The sequence below is a fragment of the Cydia pomonella genome, chromosome 5 (assembly GCF_033807575.1).
Source record: "Cydia pomonella isolate Wapato2018A chromosome 5, ilCydPomo1, whole genome shotgun sequence".
Lineage (NCBI taxonomy): Eukaryota > Metazoa > Arthropoda > Insecta > Lepidoptera > Tortricidae > Cydia > Cydia pomonella.
The window spans coordinates 2,969,328-2,997,230 of NC_084707.1; the positions used below are offsets into that span (position 1 = coordinate 2,969,328).

Sequence of the window (27,903 nt, forward strand, 5' to 3'; positions counted from 1 at the left end):
ATGCCGTCTTTAATGTAATATACAATCACAAATGTTGGATCTCCCTGTTTTTATTTTATTATTATATTTTAATACAGCCCGACAGCTTGAACAGGTCATACTCGCTTAAAAGTCTTTGCTTACGGTGGCGTCGTTGATCGGGTCGTTACTTTCCCGAATGAAGGTTGAAGCCGATGGCTGAGATACGCGTCATACTCATGAGCGAGTGCTGTTTGTGGAGACCGGTCTGTTTAAGCCTACACGGGCTACATGTTACGTTCTAAGTATGTAACTTTACTTTTGAGTGGCATTAACGGAGACACTTCATTCGTTTTTTGTCTTCTTGTTAATTTCATGTCTTTCAATTATTTATATAAGAATTCAATCCTTGGAGACTCTTAACATCTCTAAGGATATTTTAATGATCTTTTTTTTAAATTATATTTCATCTCTGACAATTAGAGACTTTTACATCTCTAAATGTGAATTTCGACATTTGGAGACCGTATACATCTCTAATAAAGTATTTATTTTTAAGATGATTATTGTGAAAGTAAAATGTTTTTTTTTTTATCTAATATTTAATTGATTCCACATTTGTATTTTGTTATTTTTAAGATTGTAAAAATTTTACATGTTACAAATAAAATGCCCCTGTGGCCTATTTGCTGAATAAATGTTTGTTTGTTTAGAATTTAAAATTTTACAGTTTTTGGATGTTTGGAATATACTGCACGCAACTATATAACCGCCGGTCTGAGTAAAGTGAAGTAGTGTGTAGGCAAGGAGCAACCCACCTGTTCAGGGAAGCTGGTCTGCTGCAGGTCGGGGTCCCGCTCGGCGTACACCAGGATGGTCTTGAGCGCGCGCCGCAGCGACTCCTCGCTGAACGTGGTGGACGTGCCCACGAGGGACGACAGCGACATCGTCACTTGCATCTTCACGCGGCTGAAGTTCTGGGGAGGTACAAGGGTTATTTGTTTTACGAGGGGCGTAGTTAATGTTTAACCTTTCGTACTAATACACGAACAAGCGAAATATTCCAAAATTGAACCACTTTGGTTAAGGGGCTCCCAATGATCTTCGATCTGAATCCCTTAGTTTTCTAATGTTTTTTGTTACTTATCATGTCAACAGCAATGGCTTTAAAAAATAGTTACTTCAAAGTTGAACAATTTTAGGCCAACACTGGTTTATTGGTTTAACTTTTGTGTTAATTAGTTCAAAATTAAAATCTCTGACCAGTTTTTAGATACGTCAAAAACGAACCTAAATATGTCATTTTCGTACATGTAAGATCCTTCACAGCAATCAAGTAACGATAGTGTTAAAGTGTTTTTTTAGACAATATTTTAAAAAATCATAAAAAATAAGTATCATTTCTTTTCAAATCCGGCACACCAGAATAGAGATAAAAGATTGAAGAACTGATAGCCGATTGTCTTATAATTCTATCTGTAATGCAAATGTACGAGTAACGATTCAAAAATTGACAAAAATCGACGGAAACCTTGGGAGCCCCCTTAAGAGCAAGTACTCACGTTGCCGAGCTGATAGTGGTGGCGCATGAGCGCGTACAGAGCGGCGGCCGCGTGCGCGCGCGTGGCGGGGCACAGCGCGGCGCAGTGCCGCAGCAGCACGCGGCAGATGCCCGACTCCTCGCCGCAGCACGACCAGCCCAGCTGTGGACATAGTACAGCCCTATAGAGGCCGGGGAACGAAGCGTTGCAGGCCGAGTAGATATGGACGGCCGAGCGTAGCGAGGATACGCGGCCGGCAACCCAGTTTCTCGTCGAGATTTGTATAGTGCTTTTCAAAAACTTGCAGTAAAATAATAATAAAAAATAAAATGATGATGATGATTGTTTCATGTCCTAATGTGATAGGTTATTCAGTGCGTGGGGTATTAAAGGGGAACAAAAATGTGATTATTTTGGCGCTACGCCGCACGCCATTACAATTTTTTTTCTTTATATGTTTTTTAAATATTACTTTACGGTTTTCAAAAGGGGAACAAAATTAACCCTAAAGTAATAATAAAAACACACAACAAACGAAAAAAAAAACTAATAGCTGAATATTGCTTATAAGTTTTTTATCGTTGAATGCCAAGACGTATCATAATTTGACGTTTAAAAACAGAAGAAGGTTGCCTTACAGGCCTAGGTGTGTAAGGCTGTATGAAATTCCTTTACATATCATATTCACTCATCGCACCTGATACGTAGTATTTCCGGACCTAATTTAAAGTAAGTCAAGTCAACATTTCATTGTAAGTTTGAGAAAAATTGGTTACAGTATAACTTGTGCTAGCATATTAAACATTATTACTACTAGACGTTGTACACACCGCTGGAAAGTTGAAATATAAAAACCGCAGCTGACTGAACAAAAACTGCAATAAATAATAAACGATAGGAGCTTTTGTTGTTATCGTATACGTTACAAAACGTTCAAAAATTTTATAACTTTGAGTTGTATTTTTACGATAAATACATAAATTTACCTGGCTTCATACATTCTCAATCATATTTTGACATAACAATAGTGTATACATGTATACCAGCATAATTTTAATTATAATTTAAATAGCTTTTCTTTAACTATTCCTGATTTTAAACATCGGTATATCCTCACCTTGACAATCAGCGAGCGAACTGTAGCGAACATATGCTGCAACACGGTCGCGCTCTGGTTGCGCTGCATGGCGCGCAACACGACCTGCAGCGCCGCGCTGCACACAGCTTGCCCCGATTCCAGGTTACTGCACGACTGAAAGAGGAAACAATATTTCATAACCTATAACATTACGACAGTTCCAACTAGAGATCAAAATTTAGCAAACCAAACAACCATTTTGAAGTTAAATATAGAATTTTTGAATTCATTGGAAACGAGTATCTAAGACTCATTTACACAACAAGGACGGCGGAGGAACGAGTAACTGTACAATTTTTATGTAAAGCCTTAGTGGTGAGCGGCGCGTGCGGCGGAGCATTCAGCGTTGCATAGCATTTTAAAGCATTTGAGCAGCGTTGAATGAAGCTGCTCCCATAAGTTTCCACTTATTTAATATGGACATCATTATACGGCTCACTGAATGTTGCTACTGGAACATCCCCTCAGTTTACACATTATTGCCATCTGTGAGGGAGGTCGTATTCACCTTTCCTCGAAGACATTATTTCCGTCTCGACACCTCGGCGGCGAGCGCGGCGGGCAGCGCGGGGTGCGGGGCCAGCGGGGAGGGGGGCGCCAGTCCTTGTTGTGTACACTGTAGGGAGGGACACTATGGTGCCGTCTCACCTGCACGATGGTCTCGAGCGCGTGCAGCAGCGTGAGCGACACCTCGGCGGCGAGCGCGGCGGGCAGCGCGGGGTGCGGGGCCAGCGGGGAGGGGGGCGCCAGTCCTTGTTGTGTACACTGTAGGGAGGGACACTATGGTGCCGTCTCACCTGCACGATGGTCTCGAGCGCGTGCAGCAGCGTGAGCGACACCTCGGCGGCGAGCGCGGCGGGCAGCGCGGGGTGCGGGGCCAGCGGGGAGGGGGGCGCCAGTCCTTGTTGTGTACACTGTAGGGAGGGACACTATGGTGCCGTCTCACCTGCACGATGGTCTCGAGCGCGTGCAGCAGCGTGAGCGACACCTCGGCGGCGAGCGCGGCGGGCAGCGCGGGGTGCGGGGCCAGCGGGGAGGGGGGCGCCAGTCCTTGTTGTGTACACTGTAGGGAGGGACACTATGGTGCCGTCTCACCTGCACGATGGTCTCGAGCGCGTGCAGCAGCGTGAGCGACACCTCGGCGGCGAGCGCGGCGGGCAGCGCGGGGTGCGGGGCCAGCGGGGAGGGGGGCGCCAGTCCTTGTTGTGTACACTGTAGGGAGGGACACTATGGTGCCGTCTCACCTGCACGATGGTCTCGAGCGCGTGCAGCAGCGTGAGCGACACCTCGGCGGCGAGCGCGGCGGGCAGCGCGGGGTGCGGGGCCAGCGGGGAGGGGGGCGCCAGTCCTTGTTGTGTACACTGTAGGGAGGGACACTATGGTGCCGTCTCACCTGCACGATGGTCTCGAGCGCGTGCAGCAGCGTGAGCGACACCTCGGCGGCGAGCGCGGCGGGCAGCGCGGGGTGCGGGGCCAGCGGGGAGGGGGGCGCCAGTCCTTGTTGTGTACACTGTAGGGAGGGACACTATGGTGCCGTCTCACCTGCACGATGGTCTCGAGCGCGTGCAGCAGCGTGAGCGACACCTCGGCGGCGAGCGCGGCGGGCAGCGCGGGGTGCGGGGCCAGCGGGGAGGGGGGCGCCAGTCCTTGTTGTGTACACTGTAGGGAGGGACCCTATGGTGCCGTCTCACCTGCACGATGGTCTCGAGCGCGTGCAGCAGCGTGAGCGACACCTCGGCGGCGAGCGCGGCGGGCAGCGCGGGGTGCGGGGCCAGCGGGGAGGGGGGCGCGTCGCGCGCGCCGCGCCAGTCCTTGCGCCAGCGCTCGCGCCGCCCCGGGACCGCTGATGAGCCGCCTGCAAACCGATGACAACCTTATAACGTGTGTCTTACTGAAATAATGCACATTATATCGATCCTAAACTAGTCTCATCCAGAAAAGCTGCGTGATCGTCCGATTGTCCACCCAACGATGAAACGGACGCCAGCCTATTCTTTCATCCGTAAGCGACCACCAACCAGCCAACCAACCAACAAGCCGCCACTCTGTTTGACAACATATCCCACCCAACTCTATTTAAGTTTGGTAATGACGTCGCCCACGTGTCGCACCTTCCTAAGGCTTCGGATCTCAACATTCCTGACCAGGTCTTGAAGCATGCTTGTGCTACTCGAATTTTATGCACAGCCGTGAGCGTTCATGTCTCGGTACCGTATGTCATAGTGAGCAGGACATAAGGATTAAAAAGGCGAGTTTTGTGATAGTCGAATGTAAGAGGCCGTTATTATTAAATAATTTTTTTTGAAAACAGACTCACTTAATTTTTTCTGATGGACGTTTAGGCAAACGCGCGTAAAGCACTGATTTTGTGGATCTTATTAGTAAGTTTCTTAAAGTTTGGACTGATAAAAATGGTAGTTATGTATTACACATATCCTGTACTTCAACTTTAATAAATTACATTTTTGTAATTATAAATTTGAGTAAATGAAAGTTAGACGAAATAAATTTTCTGAAATGTTTTATTTTTTTAAACTATCCCTTCTCGTCACATATTACCGGTACGCACGCTTGCGACCTCATTATTAAAAGGCAAGATGAGAAGACGTGAAACTAGAAACGAATACTTGTTATTTAGATATTACGTAACAAAAGGCGTACAATTCCAACGACTAAATCTATCTATTTTACATTTTTGGTCTAAATCGTTCCCGGGCCCTGAAGACGCCACATTAAATCTAAGAATTTATTTTTTTATTTTACATCTATAACTTAGGATGACCTACAGGACGGCGTCCAGTCGGTTGATCCAAATATGATCATTCCAGCACGATCTTTCCTCACCCATTTTTTCGAGGTGGGGCGGATAGAGTGGAGCTAGATCTCCGTAAGTTCGGCGTCAGTGAAAACTGGCGTGTATCCGCGCAGGGCCGGGCAAAATGGCGTTCTCTTGTATTTGAGGCCAAGACCAAGACTCATTTTGGGTCATGCGCCAAATTAGTTATTACTTACTAATAAGTATTTTACATCATCCATTTGTTTTAACCATAGAAATCCCTTACGATAACCGACCATCTTGAGCTTCTCTGAATCTCGCTAACTTCGAAATTCGACTTCAGTTAGCAGCAAAAAAGCTGGGAATCCTCAACAAGGTGAGGCAGGATTTTACACCTAGGCAGCTGCTCGACGTTTACCAAGCACAAGTCCGATCGTGTGTGGAATACTGTCCACATCTGTGGGATGGTTCAGCAAAATACCAGTTTGAGGCGCTCGAGTCATTATCATCGTCGCAAGGTTGCCAGCCCAACGATCCTTTACAGGATACATTTCGGATAGTGTGCCGAGGAACTGCTCAACCTTATTTCTCCGTCACCATTTCACCATCGGACTACCAGACAATCGGCACTTCGGCATCGCTTCGTGGTAAGTATTCCACACATAAGGATCATATCGGTAAGAAAGTAGACAACTACTTAGTGTAAAAGCAATATAATTAGATCGTGTTTTTGAAAAATAACAAAAGTAAATAGAAATATGTAATCTGAAAAAGGATTCATTTTTAGATAAACAACTGCAATGCCTGCAATCTGACTTTTATTTTGATGTTCTGCATGAGGTTTTGGACGACTTTCTTGGTCACGCTTTCAGAAGCCTTATTTCACTTTCTTTTTTAAGTTAGCAAGGGAAGTTGCAGCCTTAGTATTTTTTTGAAGATATCTTTTCATAAGGGCCCAGTATCTCGATAGGGCGAACTTCCGGACACAATTAGGCGGCTTCATGTCTTTCTCTACAATATCTACCTTGTTGGCCTTATACCACTCTCTAGTCACTTTCGCATAATGACAGGAGGCCATGTGTGGCCAAAATAATGTAGGCATCCTGTGCTTCTTGGCAACAACCTCTTTTGTAGGCAACGTCGCGGTAAACTTGGGCATTTATAGTACCCGTAGCGAAGTAAGTTTTTGATTTCAGTCCGCATTGACACATTACTTGCCAAATTAAAATGTACTTTCCAAATTTTTCCATATTGATCGACTTATCTTTTTGAGAAACCTTTTTATTTGCTGAGACTGTTATAAATTGTGGGCCAGGTAGAGATTTGTAATCGAATTTACAATAAGTTTCATCATCCATTATGATACACTGCACTTTTTTAGTAAGAAATCGGACATGAAGTTTTCTGGTGCGTTTTAATATCAAAAATAGTGAAGTTCTGTTATCACATAATTATCATCTATCGATGTATGACGGCTTTATCGAGTACTTATTCAAATGATTTTTTTAAATATAAATTATTATATTATCCAATTATTATTACTATTATTAGTACCTTTAATCTTCCTTTTTCTAATGGCAAGCTGGGTGTGTAAACGCTGTCTTGTATTTACTTGCGTTGGCGACAAAGCGGTGGAAAAGTGGCTAAAATGTAAGTACTTTGTTGGAAAGTGAAGTTAAAATTTACCGCTAAACATGTATGCCTTCAAAACGGTATAACAATCGTTATTATTTTAAGTCGGTTATAAAGGTATAAGTAATATCTATGATCTTGAAGAAATAACTACATACCTATTCATATACCGACGAATTATCGATATAGTCCTATGAACATTTTGTCAAGCCCTAGCGTAAAGTAACAGTTTAGGTTTTTACACAAAATATTATAAATTATTGAAATATGATAAAATATTAGCACCCAACGAAAGAAAAACTTATAATGAAGTGAAACGGCTTCTTACACTTTTTATGCTATTAATTTGACAAAATATCGTTAAGAAAATTTCGCTCGGAATATCATAATTATACCTGTGACACTGCAATATTACATGACACCATCTTCACTGCATTATTTTATTAATAGTTTTATTCCTGAATCGTTTATGTTTCTTACTTTAAAAAATACGGTGATACGCTCTTGGCCATCGGCAGCCGTTGTCAAACTCAAAAATCCTCACGTTTTCTGTATAGAAGACGCCTCTTTCGCAATCATGAAATGTTCATATACGTGATGACTGCCCTTTCGCACATTTCAGCTGTCTTTAAGCGTTAGCGAAATGATAGATCTGTTGTATTTACGGATAAAAATAACACAAACACCCGACATAAAATGTATAAATAAAAGTTGCATACAGGTATTCAAAAAAAAAGTGGCTGTGACATAATCGGACAGACAGACGGACATGACGAATCTATAAGGGTTCCGTTTTTTGCCATTTGGCTACGGAACCCTAAAAAGAACATTCCACTATTGAAACTTTCTTTAATTTCTACAATAACTAACCTTTCCGCCTCATAATAAAGTCGGAGCGCGCAGATCCCTGCCCCAAGATGACATCCTCCAGCTTAGCCTTGATGTCGGTCGTCTTGCGCACGTTCTGCTGCTGGCATTTGAGGAGCTCCTTGCGACCCTGTTGAGGATGTCTTGAGATGAGTAAGGCCACCATCCAGAGGTTGGCTAAACTGGTATATTTTGTATAAAGTATCCACCTTGCATAAGAACATTTTTCATAACACATTTTATTTAACAATTTTTTCTAAATGTATTTTTGTACTTATTAGCATGTAATACATACATGTATACAATACGATATTGACATGGCACTAACAATATTTCACAGAATTTTAATATTCTGAAATAAAGATACTTTTTTTTTATTATAACTTTACAATGTACTTCAAGCGGTATGATAATTACAGACAACAAAACAGATGGCATCCGCTGAAAGCGAAGCCCCGCATTGCGGAGTTTCTATTTGGGCTTAGAAAAACAAGAGGTAACTAACGAACCTGCCCCGCCAACGCTCGTTATTTTTTTTTAATTACACATTATTTACGCGGCATTACAGTTCACACCAATACACCGAGTTATATGTACCTATACATGGTGTAATACGAGGAACCCGAAATATTATCCAAGCATTTTTGAGGCGAAAAATAAGGAAAAATGTTATATGAGTTCTTGTAAATATCGGCAATTTTTTTTTAAATATATTTTTGAATGTTATTGTACATAAAATGTTAATATTATGGTAAAACTGGCACTGAAAACGATTTGTTGTGTAAAACCTAGTTTTTGCAAAAGTTACTTGTCACTTTTTGACATCTATCAACAAGGATATTTAGTCTAAAACGTAGTGATTATATGCTCTTTGATTTAGTCTAAGCCCCATAATGGCATTGCGCTAAGTTACAATAAGATTTTTTTTAATTAGTAATAACTCTGAAACTAGGCGATATCCAGAAAAGTTTATATGACATTTTAGTCTCTAAATATGATCAGGAATACACCAATAAAATCTTTTGATTTCCTCATGTTACAACGTGTATAATCATAATCTGGTAGCAGGTCGTGGCAGTGGTATACAGTGTTACACGTGTGTACCTTGTACTCGTGCGCGATGAAGCACAGATGCAGCAAGTGCAGCAAGGCCGGCAGGCGGGCGGGCGGCAGCTCGGCGCAGCACTGCGCCAGCGCGGCGCGGGAGCAGCTCTTGAGCAGCCACACGAGGCACATGAGCAGGTTGCGGTGGGTCTCGCTGTTGAATGGCGGCCGACCGGTCTGCAGAAAAAAAGTGGCTGTGACATAATCAAATCCTGGTAAGGGCATTTATTCGTGTGATGAGCATGGATATTTGTTCCTGAGTCATGGGTGTTTTCTATGTATTTAAGTATTTATAAATATTTATATATTATATATATCATTGAGCTTACTGTGGGACTTAGTCAATTTGTGTAATAATGTCCTATAATATTTATTATATTATTATTATTATTTATAATCGGACAGACAGACGGACATGACGAATCTATAAGGGTTCCGTTTTTTGCCATTTGGCTACGGAACCCTAAGAAACAGTAGATGTGTTTGTGGCTAAAACGAGTGCTTGAAAAAACGAAACAACGACAAATAATAACATCGATAAGTCAGTCATAGATTAATAATTAAAACATGTGAATTCTACTTGCTGTAATTTACCGGGAAATTTCAAGAATGCAAATCAATTATAAATCCGACCATAATTTCTTTATTACATATATTAAGTATTTAAAAATAAAAACGTAAACTGTAGAATACAATGTAAAAAAATATGGGAACTACCTATGGGTGTACCTATCCAAGAAGATATCGACCGTGTATTTCGCGGTAGCTATCTTTTTATACAATGTTAAAAATATCTATAACGCTAAGGTAACATCGATAATACGAATATACATGTCGATATTTGATTCTGTCAATCACTTTATTTTGCCACAAAAATTTCTATGTCTGATGAGAACATTTTTTTTTTAAATATAATGTTAATATCTATGTTAACCTACTTTTAGTTACTTAAGATGTTGGTTTTCCGAATAAAATAAAATATGACGTTTATAATGAATAGAGAAACAACGGATAGTTGTTTGGCGGATACCGAATGTTCGGCCTGGCTATCGGCAGAATATTCGGTATCCGGCCGCCGAATATTCCGCCGGCGGAACTATACCTACATTTTGGTTTAGCAGGTGCGCAATTGCGCATCGTGCAGACTTAGACCTGTTTCGTAGTGAACCTTCGTGCGGACTCATTTCTAGGTTCTAAGTGAGTGCCCTGGCAAGTAAGTCTTCTCCTTCCTTGCGTGGTCCCGGCATTTCGCCACGGCTCTTGGGAGCCTGGGGTCCGCTTGACAACTAATTCCCAGAATCGGCGTATGCATTAGTTTTTACGAAAGCGACGGCCATCTGACCTTCCAACCCAGAGGGTAAACTGGCCTTATTGAGATTAGCCCGGTTTCCTCACGATGTTTTCCTCAACCAAAAAACGACTGGTAAATATCACATGATATTTCGTACATAAGTTCCGAAAAACTCATTGGTACGAGTTGGGGTTTGAACCCGCGACCTCCGGATTGAAAGTCGCACGCTCTTACCGCTAGGCCACCAGCGCTTTTTTTTTGCGCGTGCAAGTGGAAGGATATAATTGTTTTAAAATAATAAACGTGACGACCATAAGACCGTGACTGTTCCTTAAATCCAATTTGTTTACTCCAAACTCAAGCAAAGTTACTATCCGATATCCGGCCGGATAGTACGTCATCATCCGGATTCCAGTCGGATATTAAAATAACGCCGGATACCGGAAATTAACCGAATATCCAGTGACACTCTGTGACTTTGTTCTGTTCTAGTCGGTGCAAAGTTAGCTCAGACGGACTCTACATGGGTTCACTAATAACTAACTAACTGCTTTGGCTCAGCGATCCAAAACGAATCTTGGCCTCCGAAACGAGAGAACGCCACCTGTCCCGATCCAGCGCGGTCTCCTGCCATGAATTGGCATTCAGCCGACGCAGGTCCGCCTCCACGCCATCACACCAGCGGCACCTGGGGCGCCCGATCAGCGACGGCCGGTTGGTCGCCCCAAGTACGCTTCCTTGACCACGCGATCCTCCCCCATTCTGAGATTCTGATTCCATGGGTTCACTAATGGCGTTATATATTCATAAACGCGTTACTGACCTTAATTAGCTATGAACCGTTTGTCTTTATCTGTCATTTTGACTTATGTATTTGTAAGAAAGGGATAAAACATAATTTAAAGTTTTATGTATAAGGGGGTAACTCACCTGTTTGTTGTCTGGATCGCTAGCTGACGGGTTGTACAGGTTGTTGAATTGACCCATTTCGCCGTCAAATTGCATTACATCTGTAAAAATGACTTCACATAAAAAAGGGGCATTAATAAACTCAAAAGATTTCTCTTTATTTTTATTTTTTATACCACGTCGGTGGCAAACAGGCATACGGCCCTCCTGATGATAAGCAGTCACAGTAGCCTATTGACGTCTGCAACTCCAGAGGTGTTACATGCACGTTGCCGACCCTATAGACACCTCTACGCTCCTTTTTAAAAGCCCCATATGGTAGCCCCTCGAGAAACCCTCGGCAGGGAGCTCATTCCACAGCCGGAGGGTCCGCGGGAGGAAATTCCTCTTAAACCGCACAGTGCGCGAGCATTGGGTTCTAGAGTAACTCTTATTATTATTATTATTAATTAATTTATTTATTCATGTAAAACAATTACACAGTTACACATAAATTACAGTAAATGCGCCAAACTGGAGTAAACAGTTTGTTGGCGCGCCGCGCTCAAATCTCATTTAATATTAAGGTAAATGTTTACATTATGACTTGTCTACGTATTCTATTGTTAGTAAAAAAACAGAAAAGCATGCATTTATGTTAGAATGATTTTATGATTTGTATATGTGTGTATCTATTTATATTGATATTGCTATTTTATTACCTGTTTGTTTTTTATTACTTTAAATTCAAATTTTTGTCTCCCTACACGCCTAACCTATTCCATCAATCATACTGACCTTCCAACGAAAACGTATTAAAATATGTCGGAAGTTTTATTAGACTTAATAATACGTGAGCCTTGCACTTCCGACGCGGGTCGGCGTCATGCGCCGTCAGTAAAGACAACGATTACAGCATTGAAGTACGAGTATAACACTCCTAGAAATGATAACATCACTAATGAAACTCACCTCTAGCCCCGGCAGAGCGGCTCAGCATAGGCGCGGCGTCGAGCACGATGCCCAACAGAGGCATGTACAGCTGCGCCACCCGCGCGCGCAGCTCCGGCGCCGCGAGGCGCGGGTCGGCGTCGTGCGCCGTCAGGAGGGACAGGAGGGCGTTCACGGCGGCGCATTGGAGGACCGGACTCCTGGAATAATTTTTAAATTGAGAAGACCAAAAATCGGTGGTCACGACTCAATGGGTGGTATAAGTATGCATGTGTGGTCACAACAAGGAAGCTATTCGCGACGTGGGTTGCAACTTCTGTTTCAGTACGCAACCGCACGTGCTCGTACGCACTTGAACGCCGATTTATAGTTGCGGTCGCAACCTCAAGTGAATACGAGTATGTGGCCTACAAGCTTTATAATGGGGATCGTAATGTTCCTGTGTAATGTTTTGACAATAGTCACATTAAAACAATACATAAGCAGGAAAGGTTCGCTAGGTTGCTTCACATGCCCGAAGGGAAAATTGTCCAAAAATAGGACTCGGAATGAGACAAAGACTTTCTCGTTTCACGATATAGGAATTTCACGATCTGCCTGATCTTATTATCGGCTGCCAACATATATCGATCAATCAATCAATCAAATATTTATTGATAAAATATAGGTATTCTACATGTCAACACTTTACAGCTAATGGGATTACACATATTATTATTTTTCTAATTAAACATTACTTATGTATTACTTATCTAGGGTACATCATTATCTTGAGTCAAACAAAAATTTTAATTTTAATTATACAGGGCGTCCCAAGACTATGGGACATCAAGGGAAAGTACCTTAAATATCGTAGATAGGATATTTTGCTGAAAGAACACTTTACATTATTTTTAAAAGTCAGTAATTCTGCATTTTTCTAAGAATTACTTACTTGGGAATCAAACTTGATGTCCCATATGGATGTCTTGGGACGCCCTGTACAATGACTGCAGCTCTAGCGCGCCGGTCAGGTCGTGCAGCAGCAGCCCCGCGAGGTAGTGCCGCGAGCGGTGCTCGTGTGTGAGCGCGTGGGGCGGCGGGGCCGACGAGTGCGAGTGGGACGGCTAGTGTATACTGACTGCAGCTCCAGCGCGCCGGTCAGGTCGTGCAGCAGCAGCCCCGCGAGGTAGTGCCGCGAGCGGTGCTCGTGTGTGAGCGCGTGGGGCGGCGGGGCCGACGAGTGCGAGTGGGACGGCTAGTGTATACTGACTGCAGCTCCAGCGCGCCGGTCAGGTCGTGCAGCAGCAGCCCCGCGAGGTAGTGCCGCGAGCGGTGCTCGTGTGTGAGCGCGTGGGGCGGCGGGGCCGACGAGTGCGAGTGGGACGGCTAGTGTATACTGACTGCAGCTCCAGCGCGCCGGTCAGGTCGTGCAGCAGCAGCCCCGCGAGGTAGTGCCGCGAGCGGTGCTCGTGTGTGAGCGCGTGGGGCGACGGGGCCGACGAGTGCGAGTGGGACGGCTAGTGTATACTGACTGCAGCTCCAGCGCGCCGGTCAGGTCGTGCAGCAGCAGCCCCGCGAGGTAGTGCCGCGAGCGGTGCTCGTGTGTGAGCGCGTGGGGCGGCGGGGCCGACGAGTGCGAGTGGGACGGCTAGTGTATACTGACTGCAGCTCCAGCGCGCCGGTCAGGTCGTGCAGCAGCAGCCCCGCGAGGTAGTGCCGCGAGCGGTGCTCGTGTGTGAGCGCGTGGGGCGACGGGGCCGACGAGTGCGAGTGGGACGGCTAGTGTATACTGACTGCAGCTCCAGCGCGCCGGTCAGGTCGTGCAGCAGCAGCCCCGCGAGGTAGTGCCGCGAGCGGTGCTCGTGTGTGAGCGCGTGGGGCGACGGGGCCGACGAGTGCGAGTGGGACGGCTAGTGTATACTGACTGCAGCTCCAGCGCGCCGGTCAGGTCGTGCAGCAGCAGCCCCGCGAGGTAGTGCCGCGAGCGGTGCTCGTGTGTGAGCGCGTGGGGCGGCGGGGCCGACGAGTGCGAGGCGTGCGAGTGCACGGAGGGCGCGGGGGAGGCCGCGCCGGACCCGGACCCGACGGGCAGGTTGAGGGCCACGTAGTGCTCGTGCGAGCAGATTATGCGGAGGAACGCCAGCTGGGGACAAACAGTAGCATTCAATGGGTAGTTAAAACACCAAATCTTGGCGCTCATCTGCTTGTGGTAGCTTCGGATCAGGTAGAACACATAAGCTCGGTCCGCGAGGTTGAACAGATCGAATAGGAAGAAAGCCGGGCTGTTGTTCAGGCTTTAGGTGAGACTGTTTTTAAGGTGTTTTTTTTTAGATCTTCACAAAAAATTTAAGTCCATCTGTCGCATGTCGCATTACAGCATAAGTAAAATTCTACCTAGTACTTAGAGTTAATAGTCTTTGAAATAAGTTTCATTATCGGACTAAGGTTACAAAACTTAAATCACGAAGGCTGATATTTACTTGTAATTTCATACAAAATTTTAAGGACATAGTTCTCTATAGATCTGTCATATTTTACGGTGAATGGCAAACAGTCAAGTCAGGAAGTTTACAGTCACACAAGACTTTTTGTTTTCAAACGTCATGGCCATCACAATTACGTAACAATTCCCAACAGTTAATAGCTACTCGCAAGCGTGTAGACATCTCGCAATCCCGTGTAACGTTACCGTGAGATCCGTATCAGGTGCCAATTAGAATTATACGACCCTTTTTTTGCAGGTAGTGGCACGCGCCGTTTTAGTTAACAATGGACAAAAGATAAACCGTTGAGGGCCAGCTACAAATCTAACAACTAAACTGGGACTGACTGAAATAGCATAACACGTTCGTGCGTTTCCGTGAAAATACGATGGGAAAGGATTATTCACTACATCTGTATAGTATTGTCGAGGGTAAAAATAAAAATACGATCGTTGGCGCTCACGGCAACTAACGATGAAAATACTAGCTATAAAATAGTACATTACGATACAAGTGCGAAAAATAGGAAATTCGAAACGAGTGGCGATAAATTAAAACACGACCGAAGGGAGTGTTTTAAATCGACACGAGTTGCGAATTACCTATTCGCACATGTATCGTACAACGTTTTACAGTACATATGGCCCTTTAAATGTTCGACACAGTAACGTAATATGCTACTTTTCGCACTAGTGCTATAAAGTAGCCCCATATGTACTGTAAAGACCTTTTCGCCACACCAACTGGTAAACGCCCTCTTGATTGTCCAAAAACTAATGAGAAAGTTGCATTTTGTCCACATATAAATAAATAAATAAATAAATATGGGGCAAAGTAATCAGCTGAAAATTTTGAGTTGTTTCCTTATGTTAGCTAGTAGAATTTACTTTTAATGATGATTTTGATTTTTTTTTTAATTACGTTCATGTGGATGTTTAATTTGATTTATTAGGTATTTCATAGTTAGTAATTTCCTTGCGATGGTGTGGTGAAAAATTTTGTGTTTCACTCGGAGACGAAATTTGTTTAACCCTCGTGCCTTGAAACCCTCGCAACGCTCAAGGTTCCACTTCTCGAACCACTCGCTACGCTCGTGGTTCAATTTTGGAATCTTTCGCTTGCTCGGGTATCAGTATTAGCACGAGAGTTTAAACAATAACTTTGCTCCCTTGTAAAACAAATAACTAGTATAAGTTTGAAAATATAATAGCGCAATCTTAATTTTCTTGACGACTAACATGTACAATAACGTTCTGCAAAAAATCATGCGATTTGATTCCGCTAAAAACACGTGGGAGGAACTGGAGCACGTCTATGGAGGTACCTGCTTAGACATGAGATAAGACCTATACCTGAAATTCTTCAGCTACAACATGGACCCGAATCATGCCATCATTACTCATGTGTTAATTTTAAAGAATATGTGGAACAAATTGTGTACGGAGAGCTACAGACATGGCATGATTACCCGAAATTCTCCTAATGTGACAATTATTGCTAAGAAAATGAATATAGTCTGAAGCTGCAAGCGGTGAATTCGGCCTACTTGGTACTTACACCAGCAGTGGCAGCATGGTTCCATTTTTATCCCTTGTCACTATGCACGTCACTTTCGCACTTACATACTTGCTAGAACGTGACAGGCATGGTGACAAATGATAAAGAGCCGACCATCTTAGTCCTTCTGCTCTTTTTAGAAAGCAATAAAAATATTTACTTCACTATTATATTTTTAATATTTTCAATCCACTCTTTAAAACCTTTTCTACATACTTGGGCGGTTTACGAGTTATTTTTTTGCTTGATATAATAATATTCGAATCGCCGGGGTCTCTCCCAGGCTTCGTGGTGAGTTGGGTTGGCATGAGTAGTACTGACAACCCACCACGCAAATTAGGCGCGATAATATGACGTCGAGTTGCGGAAACTAAGCCCGCGAGTACCTATAACCTATACCCTAAATCGAATAATTTTCCGAAAATTTCCGTAAACAGACCGGTCTCCACAAACAGCACCCGTTCCCTCAACCTTCATTCGGGAAAGTGGCGACCCGATCAACGACGCCACGAGTAAAGACTTTTAAGCGAGCATGACATGTTCAAGCTGCCGGGTTGTATTCATATAAATAAAAAATAAAAAAGTGAGATACAACATTTGTGCTTGTAAGTTACATTAAAGACGGCATAGCGCCACATAAACGCGACTACATTTTATTCATAAGGAGTATGCCTACCTATAAAACTAAATTATAAATTTAAATTGACTTAGAGATGTATAAGGTCTCTAAGTGTCCAACAAGCTTTAGATAAGCCTTATTATCGATAGACACATTTTTAGTTGCCACTTTAGTTTTTACAATGCCCCAAATCATCTCAATAGGGTTTAAATCACAGTGATATGGCGGAAATCTTATCACTTTGTGTCCGTATGAACCTTAAATGAAATATTAAAGTTTAAACCAAACAACTAACCAGTTCAATACAACCGCACTATAAAATGTCAATAACGGTCATGTCAACAACCAACTTTAAAACCTTGTTTATTGGAATGCTATGTAATCCTTCGTTTTTTTTAAGCTGTAAGTATTTGATTGCATTCACTACAATTTTTTTCGCATCTTTAGAAGTTTTTTTTGGCATTTTTGTAATAAAACCGTTTATATTTGAATATATTCGTAGATATTTTCTGTTTGTTTACATCGGTGACATTCGATGACATCCAACGTTCGTTGTCAAATAGGGAGCGTGCATGAACTGTAGGAGGCAGCACAGGAGCCGTCAGATTTTTGGCGCGAGGCGTAAATGTGATGTTTATTGTTCCGATGTAACCCACAAGATGGCAGAACCTACTATGCACAAGAAAACACGTGACGTGTAAATGTACATGTTTATTGTTCCGATTCAGGCCACAAGATGGCAGACCCTCCAACGCGCACGTTCCCTATAGTACTTGTTGCCAGTAAAAGAAATTAGTACCATTGAAAATCCGCAAAATGTCGAGGGCCAAATAAACTGTTGTCAGGCTTTATGTGCTTATTACTTTCTACACGTAAGCTCTGTTACCTTATACTGCACGAGAGGCACCGCGTCAGGTAGTGAGGCTATCTTGGCGCTCATCTGCTTGTGGTAGCTGCGGATCAGGTTGAACACATAACCTCGGTCCGCAATGTTGAGCAGATCGAACAGGAAGAACGCCAGGCTGTTGTTCAGGCTTTGGGTGAGACGACTGTTTTTACCGTATCTGCAAGGAAAATGTTATTATAGCCTATTTTGTGTCCCACTGGGCAAAAGGCCTCCCTAAGGAAAGTGTCCTCCACAAGGAATTTTTTTGTGAGATACAAGACAATAGAATACAAATCCTCTTTATAGCACAACCTCAAAATAAATGCACATGGAAACATATATAATATATAATGCATTTCTTTTTAATTTTATTGTTTTTGTCAAAGTGTTTAATTTCATTGTAATTAATTTTTTCTTTATTTTTATTTTTAGGCGTTGACATGATTTTTTATTTTTATTTGAATTTGTTATTATTTTTTGTGATCTTATATTTTGTGTGATATTATAGTCTGAAAAAAATAAATAATTGAAGATAGAGGTAAACAACTGGCGGCCTTATTTCTACAGATTTATATTTAGAAAGAGATGTGGATATTTCAGGAATGAGATACTTACATGGACATATTCAGGTAAAAAGTACATTTTGTATTATATTGTATTGAGTCACAAAACTCAAAACCAAAATTTTCTTTTTTTTTACATACATGAGCTGAATTTTGAATGGGCTATAGCCCTGTCTTACCTTGAAATAATTTCCGTGGTAACGTTATTGACCAGAGTAGTGATGTCGTCAGTGAACTGGTCAGGGAAGCGAGCTTTCCGAGGAGCCTCATGAGCCCCGCTCCAGTACAGATACTCGCACATGGACTTTATCATCAACTCGAACAGAGCCCTAGAAAAAAATTAACATAGTAAGGGGTCATCCCTTAATTACGTCACACTTTCAAGAAAATGTGACGTTGTGACATGGGGGAGGGGAGAGTCACAAACTTTGTGACGTCACTAACCTCATCTGTAACGACTGTAACCGAAAATGGTTTTGATTTTCTTTTATTCGCTGTACAGTTAAATAACTAGTTTTTTTCTATGATTTTAAAATTGTTATACCTATATGTATTTTATATTTCTAATCGGTTTCAAAAAAAAATATCATTAAAATAATACCTAATTAAATGTGATGTTTATTGTTCCAATGTAGCCCACAAGATGGCAGAACCTACCATGCACAACAAAACACGTGACATGTATATTTACATGTTTATAGTTCCGATTCAGGCCACAAGATGGCAGACCCTCCAACGCGCACGGTCTCTATTGCCAAATCTCAGTTAATTCATTTCCAATGTCCAAATATGAATGTATACCTATAATAAAACTGTCCGAATAAATCTAAAAAATGCACCCTGCGGCATAGTACTGAAGACGCTGGCAGCATTTCCTTTCTGGATTGCTAGGCTGATACGTTGAGCGAAGAAGCTACCCGCTCTTCGGTCTCCTGTGGCGTCTCTGAGTTTCCTCGACAGGTCTCATACTAATTATAGGTAATTTTCGAGATAACCCGTCATTCAGAAGTAATTCGTGATTACTCGTATACATCTTATTAAAGAATTGCCATTTTAGTTTCTATTCAATATATTTCAACGAAAAAATATCGGTTTTTTTTACGAATTTCGCAGTTGGAAAAATCTCTTAAGTAAACCAAAGAGAATTTGAAATAGAGGTGCATTGTCAAAGAAAACTTTGTAGCCACAGTAAATTTACTGCCATCTTTCGACACCTGATTGAAACTTTTAGAACGCCATTTGACTTTGATCCTTATTCTTACAGTGATATGTTAAATTTGTTAAATATCAAAAAGTGGCGCTATTTTTTTTCTATTCATTTAGAAACAAACAGTCATACACAATTTTTATTTTTAGCCCGGTATAATGGTGTCACTTTTTGATATTTAACAAATTTAACACATATCAGTGAAATAATAAGGATCAAAGTCAAATGGTGTTCTAAAAGTTTTAAACAAGTGTCGAATGATGGCAGTAAATTTACTGTGGCTAAAAAGTTTTCTTTGACAATCCACCTCTATTTCGAATTCTCCTTGAGTAAACCTAAAAGTATTTAAGATATAAATTATAATCTGAAATTCACTGGATCCGCCTTGTCTTGGTCACTTTCTGTTTGTTTCAGCATAAAAATCGAAAATGAGAATATGCCATACCAAGAGTTATGCATCGCGAGGTCTCTGGTGGCGCCGCTGGCGACGACCCACTGCAGCGCCAGCTCCTCGTGTAGGATCTTACAGGAACCGTCGCTCATCACTGAAAACATTACTCTTTGAATAGTACCTACTAATGTAAACCTACTAATGTAAATTGTATTCAAGATAAATATACTCGTATTTTATGTAATTTTTCTCACTAAGCGAAATGTAAATATCTTTGAGAAATAAAAATTCTTTAACTTACACCTAATATGGAACTTATAAAACTAAAATAAGATTCAGATTTTACACACTCGTACCCAGAATAACGTGCTATAGGTATTGCCGGGAGAGTTGAGGTGAATACACACAGCTACACAGAGTACTAATAGCAAAAACAGTATTGAATGACTGAGTAAGTGAATGTGACTTAAGCGCACGATATTAAGCTAAAAAAAATAAAAAAAACCTTGAATAATTTTTTTGGTCCATCTTGCAGTTGGCGGTTCAACTTGCTATCGATCGGCAAAGAGAATTGGAAATAGAGATGGACGGTCAAAGTAAATTTCGTAGGCAAAGTAAATTCGTGCCATCGCTCGAAAAGATGCCGCCATACCTTTGGCCTATGCTCTAGTAGATGGCGCCACTTTTTCATATTTAACAAATTTAACACATATCAGTGAAAGAATAAGGATGAAAGTCAAATAGCGTTCTAGAAGTTTTAATCATGTATCGAAAGATGGCGGTAAATTTACTGTGGCTACAAAGTTTACTTAGGCAATAGCTGTAGCACCTGAATCACCACTACTATGTTATTGGTGATCATTGTTATTATCATCTGTCATTGGTGCGAGTAAAAGGGTCTTTTTTGGCGCAACTTTTTCCTTCAAAAATAAAATTAGGTTATTTATAGGACCAATTACTTGTATTAAAAAAAAAGAAACGTCAACACCATTCCGTTCACGCTTAAGGCGTTTGTACTTTTGTGGCTGTTTCTGGTTTTTTTAGCAAAAACGCTTCTAAGTTTAGAGTCGGTTTGAAGCAAACAACAGAAAAAACGTCTCTTAAAAGTGATAAAAAAGTAAAAAGGCGGGATCGGAAAATACTTGCTGAGTTGGATAGTGTCAATTGTGTTTGACTAAAAAATACAAGAAACGCGCTATCGTATCTACCCTATTAAAATGAGTTCTTCTAGTGAAGAAAATATAAATGTTCTTGGCAAAAATACATCGCTTTCTTTCAAAAATTGTCCTCACGGCAATATAAATATTAATCCACTCCACTAACGTGTCGGCCCGCCCCCTCCTACAATGTATACTACGGAACCCTAAAAAGGGAAATTGGTCTATAGTTGTATAGTATATGGTTACCCGCGGGCGGCAGGGGCAGGCCTATGTCCCTGTCGGCCAGCGAGGGCCGCGGGATGGTGCACTGGTACTGGATGTACGCTGTGATGAGGCTGCTGCGGCCGTGCGGGTCGCAGGTCACACCCTCGTTCATGTTCTGAAATAAGACACAAGTTTCATTTTTTAGGGTTCCGTACCCAAAGGGTCCGAAGGAACTCTATTACTGAGACTTCGCTGTCCGTCCGTCCGTCCGTATCACTAGGCTGTATCTCATGAACCGTGATAGTTAGCCAGTTGAAATTTCTACAGATTATGTATTTCTGTTGCCGCTATAACAAAAAATACTAAAAACAGAATAAAATAAATATTTAAGGGGGGCTCCCATACAACAAACATATTTTTTGCCGCTTTTTATAAATAATGGTACGGAACCCTTCGTGCGCGAGTCCTACTCGCACTTGGCCGGTTTTTTATATCTAGATAAGAATTTCCTATACTTTTTGACCCGAGAGTGACCCTAACCTTTGGCTCTCCTGCTTACTTTTCACGCGCCAATAGTAGGGGCTCTCGGGCCGGATTCGGCTCACAGGCCGTAGTTTGGGGACCCCCATTATATGTACAAACCCTCATACGATTTCAGCTAATAACAATCCCATCAAAAACATAAATGTAAAATGAGAGCCAAGTTCAATATTAAGAATAAGCATCGTTGTTGATTTCGCCGGTATAAGAATTGAGATCCATATGGGTGCCAAGTTCTAGGCTCTCATTTCACATTTATGTTTTTGATGGGATATCATCACTTTTTGTACAGAAATTATTAGTATTCATCATAGTTAAATACTCACCTAAAATTTATTCTTGCTATTACAAATTCGGTAGGCGCTTACTGTGTAAATAAACTGTTTTTTGGAAAATATTACAAATCGTAAAAAAAAATCACTGTTTCCTTACCTCCGATTCGTAACCACACAATGCCCAGCTGGATGCCAAATTTCAACTTGCTAAGTCATCTGGAAGTGGGTTAGGTTTTTGATGTCAGGTGAGTCAGTCAGTGAGAAAAAGTACTCACACACACGTCCGTGAACACGTTCGCCAGACAGGTGAACACGTCCTGCGCTATGTTGAGCGGGGCGCCCGCTAGCGATGGCGGCGCCACTAGCAGGTGTAGGAGCTTGTCGAGCACGTAGGGCAGGTAGCGGGACAGGATCTCCACGTTGGCCGTCGGCAGCTCCGATATGCTGTGGGAAAAAATAATACGGATAAAGACACAACACTGTCACCTCTCTTGAAATCCGAGACCAATTTATACTGTATAATTTTTAAACTTGAAATATTTGAGGAAGTAATTCAAAACTAGGCTATTTCTTACAGGAATATATATTACAAAGATGACAACTAAAAAAAAATATAAAAAAAAAACACAAGTTTGGAAATTAGACCCTTATCAAAATTAAATTTTTAAAAACTTTTATTGACCATAGTCAATGTTTGTGCCTACCTCGCTCTCAGTTCGGCCTCCATGTTGGCCAGTCCTATCCTCGTGGGGATATTGCCTTCTTGCACAGCCTCGCAGGCCACTGCGAAACGCTCGATGTAGTTGTCCTATAAAACATATAGTCTAAGGAAAACCTGTGCCTCGAACCAGCTGATGTAAATATCGGCGTACGGCCCTGTACATTATGATACGGTCCTTTACCCATAATACTAATTACTTCAATGCAATTTAAACCATGTTCAACTGGAACAGAGTTGCATTTATTTTGTGTAGTTCAAATTCAAATCAAAATTCAACTATATTTGCTATAGTCTATTTTTTTATTCCGTAGACCAAAATGACATTTCATGTGTTGCTAGTTTTTTACGCCTTATAAATGGTGATGTGCTACAACCGGTACTAACCGAAAATAAACTATTGGGAGGTACTTATATAGGTACACCATTTTGGGTACTTAGAAATTTTGTATCCATGTCTATACACAATGTTTCCAATATTTAAAAGCGATTTTATTGTAAGATTAACAGTCACCTCGAAGCTACATATCATATAGCTCATAATGAATTTTTTAAATGTTTGAGTAGATTAGTAGTGAGTAGATTTTATTTATTGCCTATTTCCTATCACGTAGTGAGTAGATATCATTTAATGTTTATTTTGAATCTAAAATTAATTAAATATTGATCGGATATTCACAAACCGAAATCATAGATCAACACTATTTGTTTTAAGCTGGTGTCATTATAGTCTACAGAATTAAAAAACAGACTTTAAACTATTAATTTTTTTTTTTGATATGGTAAAAGATTAATGGTAAAAATCTTTGATGCGCCAATATTTTCTGCTACTTACCAAAGGATGGACGGTGGTGTGCGCGTCCAGGGTGACGCTGAATATCGGCTTGTGGTTGTCGATCCATCTGGTCCCAGGGAGTAGCACATCAGGAAAGATGTACGAATAATTAGGAGGGGGTTCCTCTTGCATGACGGGCAGGTTGAACTCGCCGCACGTCAACTTGCCGTTGCGGCATAGAGGGAGCCACTGCAACAATTGGGTACTTGACACATGTTGAATATTATAACAAAATTTAGATAAATGGATAGAAAATGAGCCATCTATAATAAAAAAGTGGAATTTAAAAATACATATTGAGCTTATAAAAAATACAAGGTTCCAAGGTCGATTTTTTTTTAATATTGAAAAATAAATTGTATGACAACTATAAACATAAACGCAATATTTCAGGGTCAAAATAGCAATTTTCTTGATCTTCCATACATTTAGGACAGACTAATGTAATGTGACGTCACATTACATTATCATCATTTTGTTAGAGGCGTTTCAATCGTCGAGTGCGAGCGTCAGACTTTAACTCTCATTTCTGGCCTTTGTGTTTCTTAAATGCCATGAGTCCTATATAGACATTTGATCCCCAGGAAGATCAAGATCGATTGACATTGTTTACAAAAAATTGTGAAGTAGCCAATTACATTATTGTCGAGGCTCGGAAGTAGCCACGTGCTGGCCGAGGATTCGTTTTGAACGGGCGGCCTTGGGAGTCTTCCAGCCGAATCGTACGAGTATATAGTGATATTCTCAAATATGGTGCAAGAAATACAAATATTTTACAGTAAAAAGTAAAAACAATTGAAAAGATTTGCTTTGCCTTTTTTTTATAAAATATAAGTGTATTTTTCTGCCGAAAATACGTCAACCTATTTGAGATAGCCAAATAGTCGCGGTGCCAACATTATAAGAATAATAAGTACTGATCATCAGTTTGGCTGTTTAATGGACTTATGCCTTCATTTGATATGACCATTTCAACTTTTTTTTAAGTTTGGAACTCGACAAATAACGGATTTTGTATGCAACATTGCAGTCCTGAAATCTAGACTGCAATGTTTTTAACTTTTTAATTTTTGATTGACGATAAACGACGCACTTCGCGATCTATTTTTTAATCGGCAAAGTCGACTTTGCCATCCATTTTTGAGGAAAATATTAAAAGTATATGTGAAATCTGAACTACGTGCATAAACTAGAAAATGCTGGCGTAAAGTAATATAAAAGAGCGAAGGTGAACGAATAAAATAAAGAGAGGCCATTTTATAAACACAAGGCCGGTAATTCATATCCCGACCCAGGTGTGTAGGTACTTAGGTAGCTTAATCTTGAGCAAAGTGAATTTGAAATAGAGGTGGATTGTCAAAGAAAACTTTGTAGCCACAGTAAATTTACTGCCATCTTTCGAAACATGATTAATCCTTTAAGAACGCCATTGGACTTTGCTCCTTATTTTTTCACTGATGTGTGTTAAATTTGTTAAATATCAAAAAGTAGCGCCATGTATAAGATCAAAGGCCAAAGTTATGGCGGCATCGTTTCGAGCAATGGCGCAACCTTTGACCTATGGCCGGTAAGATGGCGCCAATTTATGATATTTAACAAATTTGACACATATCAGTGAAATAATAAGGATCAAAGTTAAATGGCGTTCTAAAAGGTTTAATCATGTGTCGAAAGATGGCAGTAAATTTACTGTGGCTACAAAATTTTCTTTGACAATCTACCTCTATTTCAAATTCTCTTTGTCTTGAGTTAAACAGTGGAACTCCTTCTTTGCAAACTCACAGAATGCCTTAGTTACGAGAGCACTTAAACATTTCATAGTAGAGTTGTAACTTACAGAATAACCGACGACAGTTTCGACGTTCTTCTCCTGTTCAGGAGCGACCGGTTTCCTCTGACAGGATATGTGCAGGAAAGTAAACAGTAGGTGATGTTGGTCGCCCAGGTCTGCTGGTAGCTTGATCTTGATCTCATCGTAGAGGGACGGATTTCTGTGGAAGAAAAGAATTTCCATTTTAAGTAAATTAACTTATTCGTTTGTTTTTTAACATGAACAATAAAAATGAATTATAAACATCAGTATCTTAAAAGTAAAATTCATTTATACCTACTTAGTTCGTATTAATTAGAGATACAATAAAAAAAGCTGTAACTCCCTTGGGAGTTATAGCTTTTTTTTCACATCTATAACTCCGGCGGGAACAATACATGCATTTGTTCTTCAGTATACCTGCACGAAATAAGATATTTTTCGAGCAAGTGTGATGAAAATTAATGAATTATCTTTAGGAATTAGACAACGATTTTTTCTTTACTCTTAGAGGAAATCTATAGACAGTTAAACAGTTCCTAAACACATGGCTTTAGAAAAGAGAATTTTAAATAGAGGTGGATTGTCAAAAAAACTTTGTAGCCACAGTAAATTTACTGCCATCTTTCGACACATAAAGTGGCGCCATCTACTAGAGCATAGGCTAAAGGTATCGTTTCGAGCGATGGCGCCATAACCTTTGGCCTATGCTCTATTAGATGGCGCATGGCGATGGCTATCACTTTTTGATTTTTAACAAATTTAACACATATCAGTGAAAGAATAAGGATCAAATTTAAATGGCGTTCTAGTAGTTTTAATCATGTGTCGAAAGATGGCAGGAAATTTACTGTGGTTACAAAGTTTCTTCTCTTTGGCTTTAGGTAACAAGTAAAACGTTTCAAAAACGTAATTCTGACATTTTTTTTTCATAGAATCTTTTGTAGTTAAATGTAGTCTTTTTGTCCAAGTGTAGACATTAAAGATTGATGATTTTTTTTTGCCCTTCGGCGGGAAAGCGTGAACTTTCGCTTTCGCCCCGCTGCTCTAAACAAAGTCGATAAACATGTGATGGTATGTATATAGGTATGTACTACCTACATGTATACCTACCTTTTGACTATGGGGTTAGCTCACGTATTGTGATAGCCTGGTAAAGAGCTTACTATAGAAATGATCCTATGAAGTAAGGTATGCCATTCGGTAAAAATAAATAAATAATAAATAAATAAATATTATAGGACATTATTACACAAATTGACTAAGTCCCACAGTAAGCTCAATAAGGCTTGTGTTGCGGGTACTTAGACAACGATATATATAATATATACATATTTATAAATACTTAAATACATAGAAAACATCCATGACTCAGGAACAAATATCCATGCTCATCACACGAATAAATGCCCTTACCAGGATTTGAATCCGGGACCATCGGCTACATAGGCAGGGTCACTACCCACTAGGCCAGACCGGTTGTCAAAAAGAAGATCTACTGCCTACAGCCGGACTCGAACCCGCTTACTTGTTGTGGTACAGCACGGTGGTGAACGCCTCGCTCGTGAACTCGGGGCAGGAGCTGCGCCCGAATATCGCCGGCAGCGCGCTCGCTTGCTGCTCGCCTGACATTAGCTGGACTCGAACCTGATTACAAATAATGAAATTAGCAATCAGTATTCAATCATTGGTTTGCAAAAACAAAGGCGCCAATCACGCGAGGTTTTTTCGGCTACTTTTTGACCCCCCCCCCCCCTCCCCCTTGGTGATATTTGATAAGGTTCTTGACTAACCCCCCCTCCCCCACATAACCTCACGTGGTCACGTGTATTATTTTCATTGGACCTATTTTAAGATAAATAGTATTGTATAGAGTAAATCTTCACTCTAAACAAATACCTACACAATATGGGTAAAACAGACAGCCCCATGTGCAGAGCGTGCATGGAAGAAGACGAAACAACAAAACATATTCTCCTAGACTGCAAACAGGTAGAAGTATACAGGAACAAATGCCTAGGGACTCCGTGCACACTGAGAGGCAGTTAGCAACCTGAAAACTTTGCTAGGCTTCGTGGAGGAGCTGGGGTGGTTAGAGTAGCCCTACAACGCAGAAAACGCTGGGATCGCTACGAACTTAAAAACATACATTCTAAGGATCTTATACTACATGATCATCTGCATAATGTGCAAAGGGAAAGTATAAAGTGAATAACCTCGTGTTATACATTGCTCTACCAAAAAGAGAGGGAGGGGGGCAAGGAAAACCGACCTCACTTTTAAAGAAGAAGCTTAGAACGTTCTCTCATCTAAATAGGAAAATCAGTATACGTGACGTATAATACCGGTTAATTTACGGCTTGTCATAGACCAATTCATGATATCCCTTTGCTCGCTCATGCAAAATAGGCACTGGTGGTCGATTTGCGGAAAATGCCCAGTAGCACTAACTAATAGAGTAAATTTTGTGGACCGGGAGAGGGACTCACGGTGATATTTCTAGCGGAGCCGGCGCGGGACGTTAGGC

The 27,903-nt window shown here is 41.2% G+C and overlaps 1 protein-coding gene across 1 annotated transcript in view; it reads right to left on the reverse strand.

Annotated features, from left to right (window-relative positions):
- The window catches only part of LOC133518498 (dedicator of cytokinesis protein 7), an 83,716-nt gene that overhangs the window by 25,958 nt on the left and 29,855 nt on the right, over positions 1-27,903 (reverse strand). Inside the window, exons 12-29 of the mRNA XM_061852216.1 lie at positions 26,905-27,023; positions 25,404-25,557; positions 23,567-23,755; positions 22,718-22,821; positions 22,289-22,457; positions 21,241-21,373; positions 19,889-19,988; positions 18,416-18,565; positions 17,674-17,851; positions 14,054-14,271; positions 12,168-12,346; positions 11,238-11,317; positions 9,017-9,193; positions 7,916-8,042; positions 4,329-4,492; positions 2,617-2,751; positions 1,521-1,661; positions 777-935 (exon numbers count right to left, since the gene is read on the reverse strand). Coding sequence (XP_061708200.1) covers positions 777-935; positions 1,521-1,661; positions 2,617-2,751; positions 4,329-4,492; positions 7,916-8,042; positions 9,017-9,193; positions 11,238-11,317; positions 12,168-12,346; positions 14,054-14,271; positions 17,674-17,851; positions 18,416-18,565; positions 19,889-19,988; positions 21,241-21,373; positions 22,289-22,457; positions 22,718-22,821; positions 23,567-23,755; positions 25,404-25,557; positions 26,905-27,023 — 2,676 coding nt within the window. The remainder of the gene's footprint in view (positions 1-776; positions 936-1,520; positions 1,662-2,616; positions 2,752-4,328; positions 4,493-7,915; positions 8,043-9,016; positions 9,194-11,237; positions 11,318-12,167; positions 12,347-14,053; positions 14,272-17,673; positions 17,852-18,415; positions 18,566-19,888; positions 19,989-21,240; positions 21,374-22,288; positions 22,458-22,717; positions 22,822-23,566; positions 23,756-25,403; positions 25,558-26,904; positions 27,024-27,903) is intronic.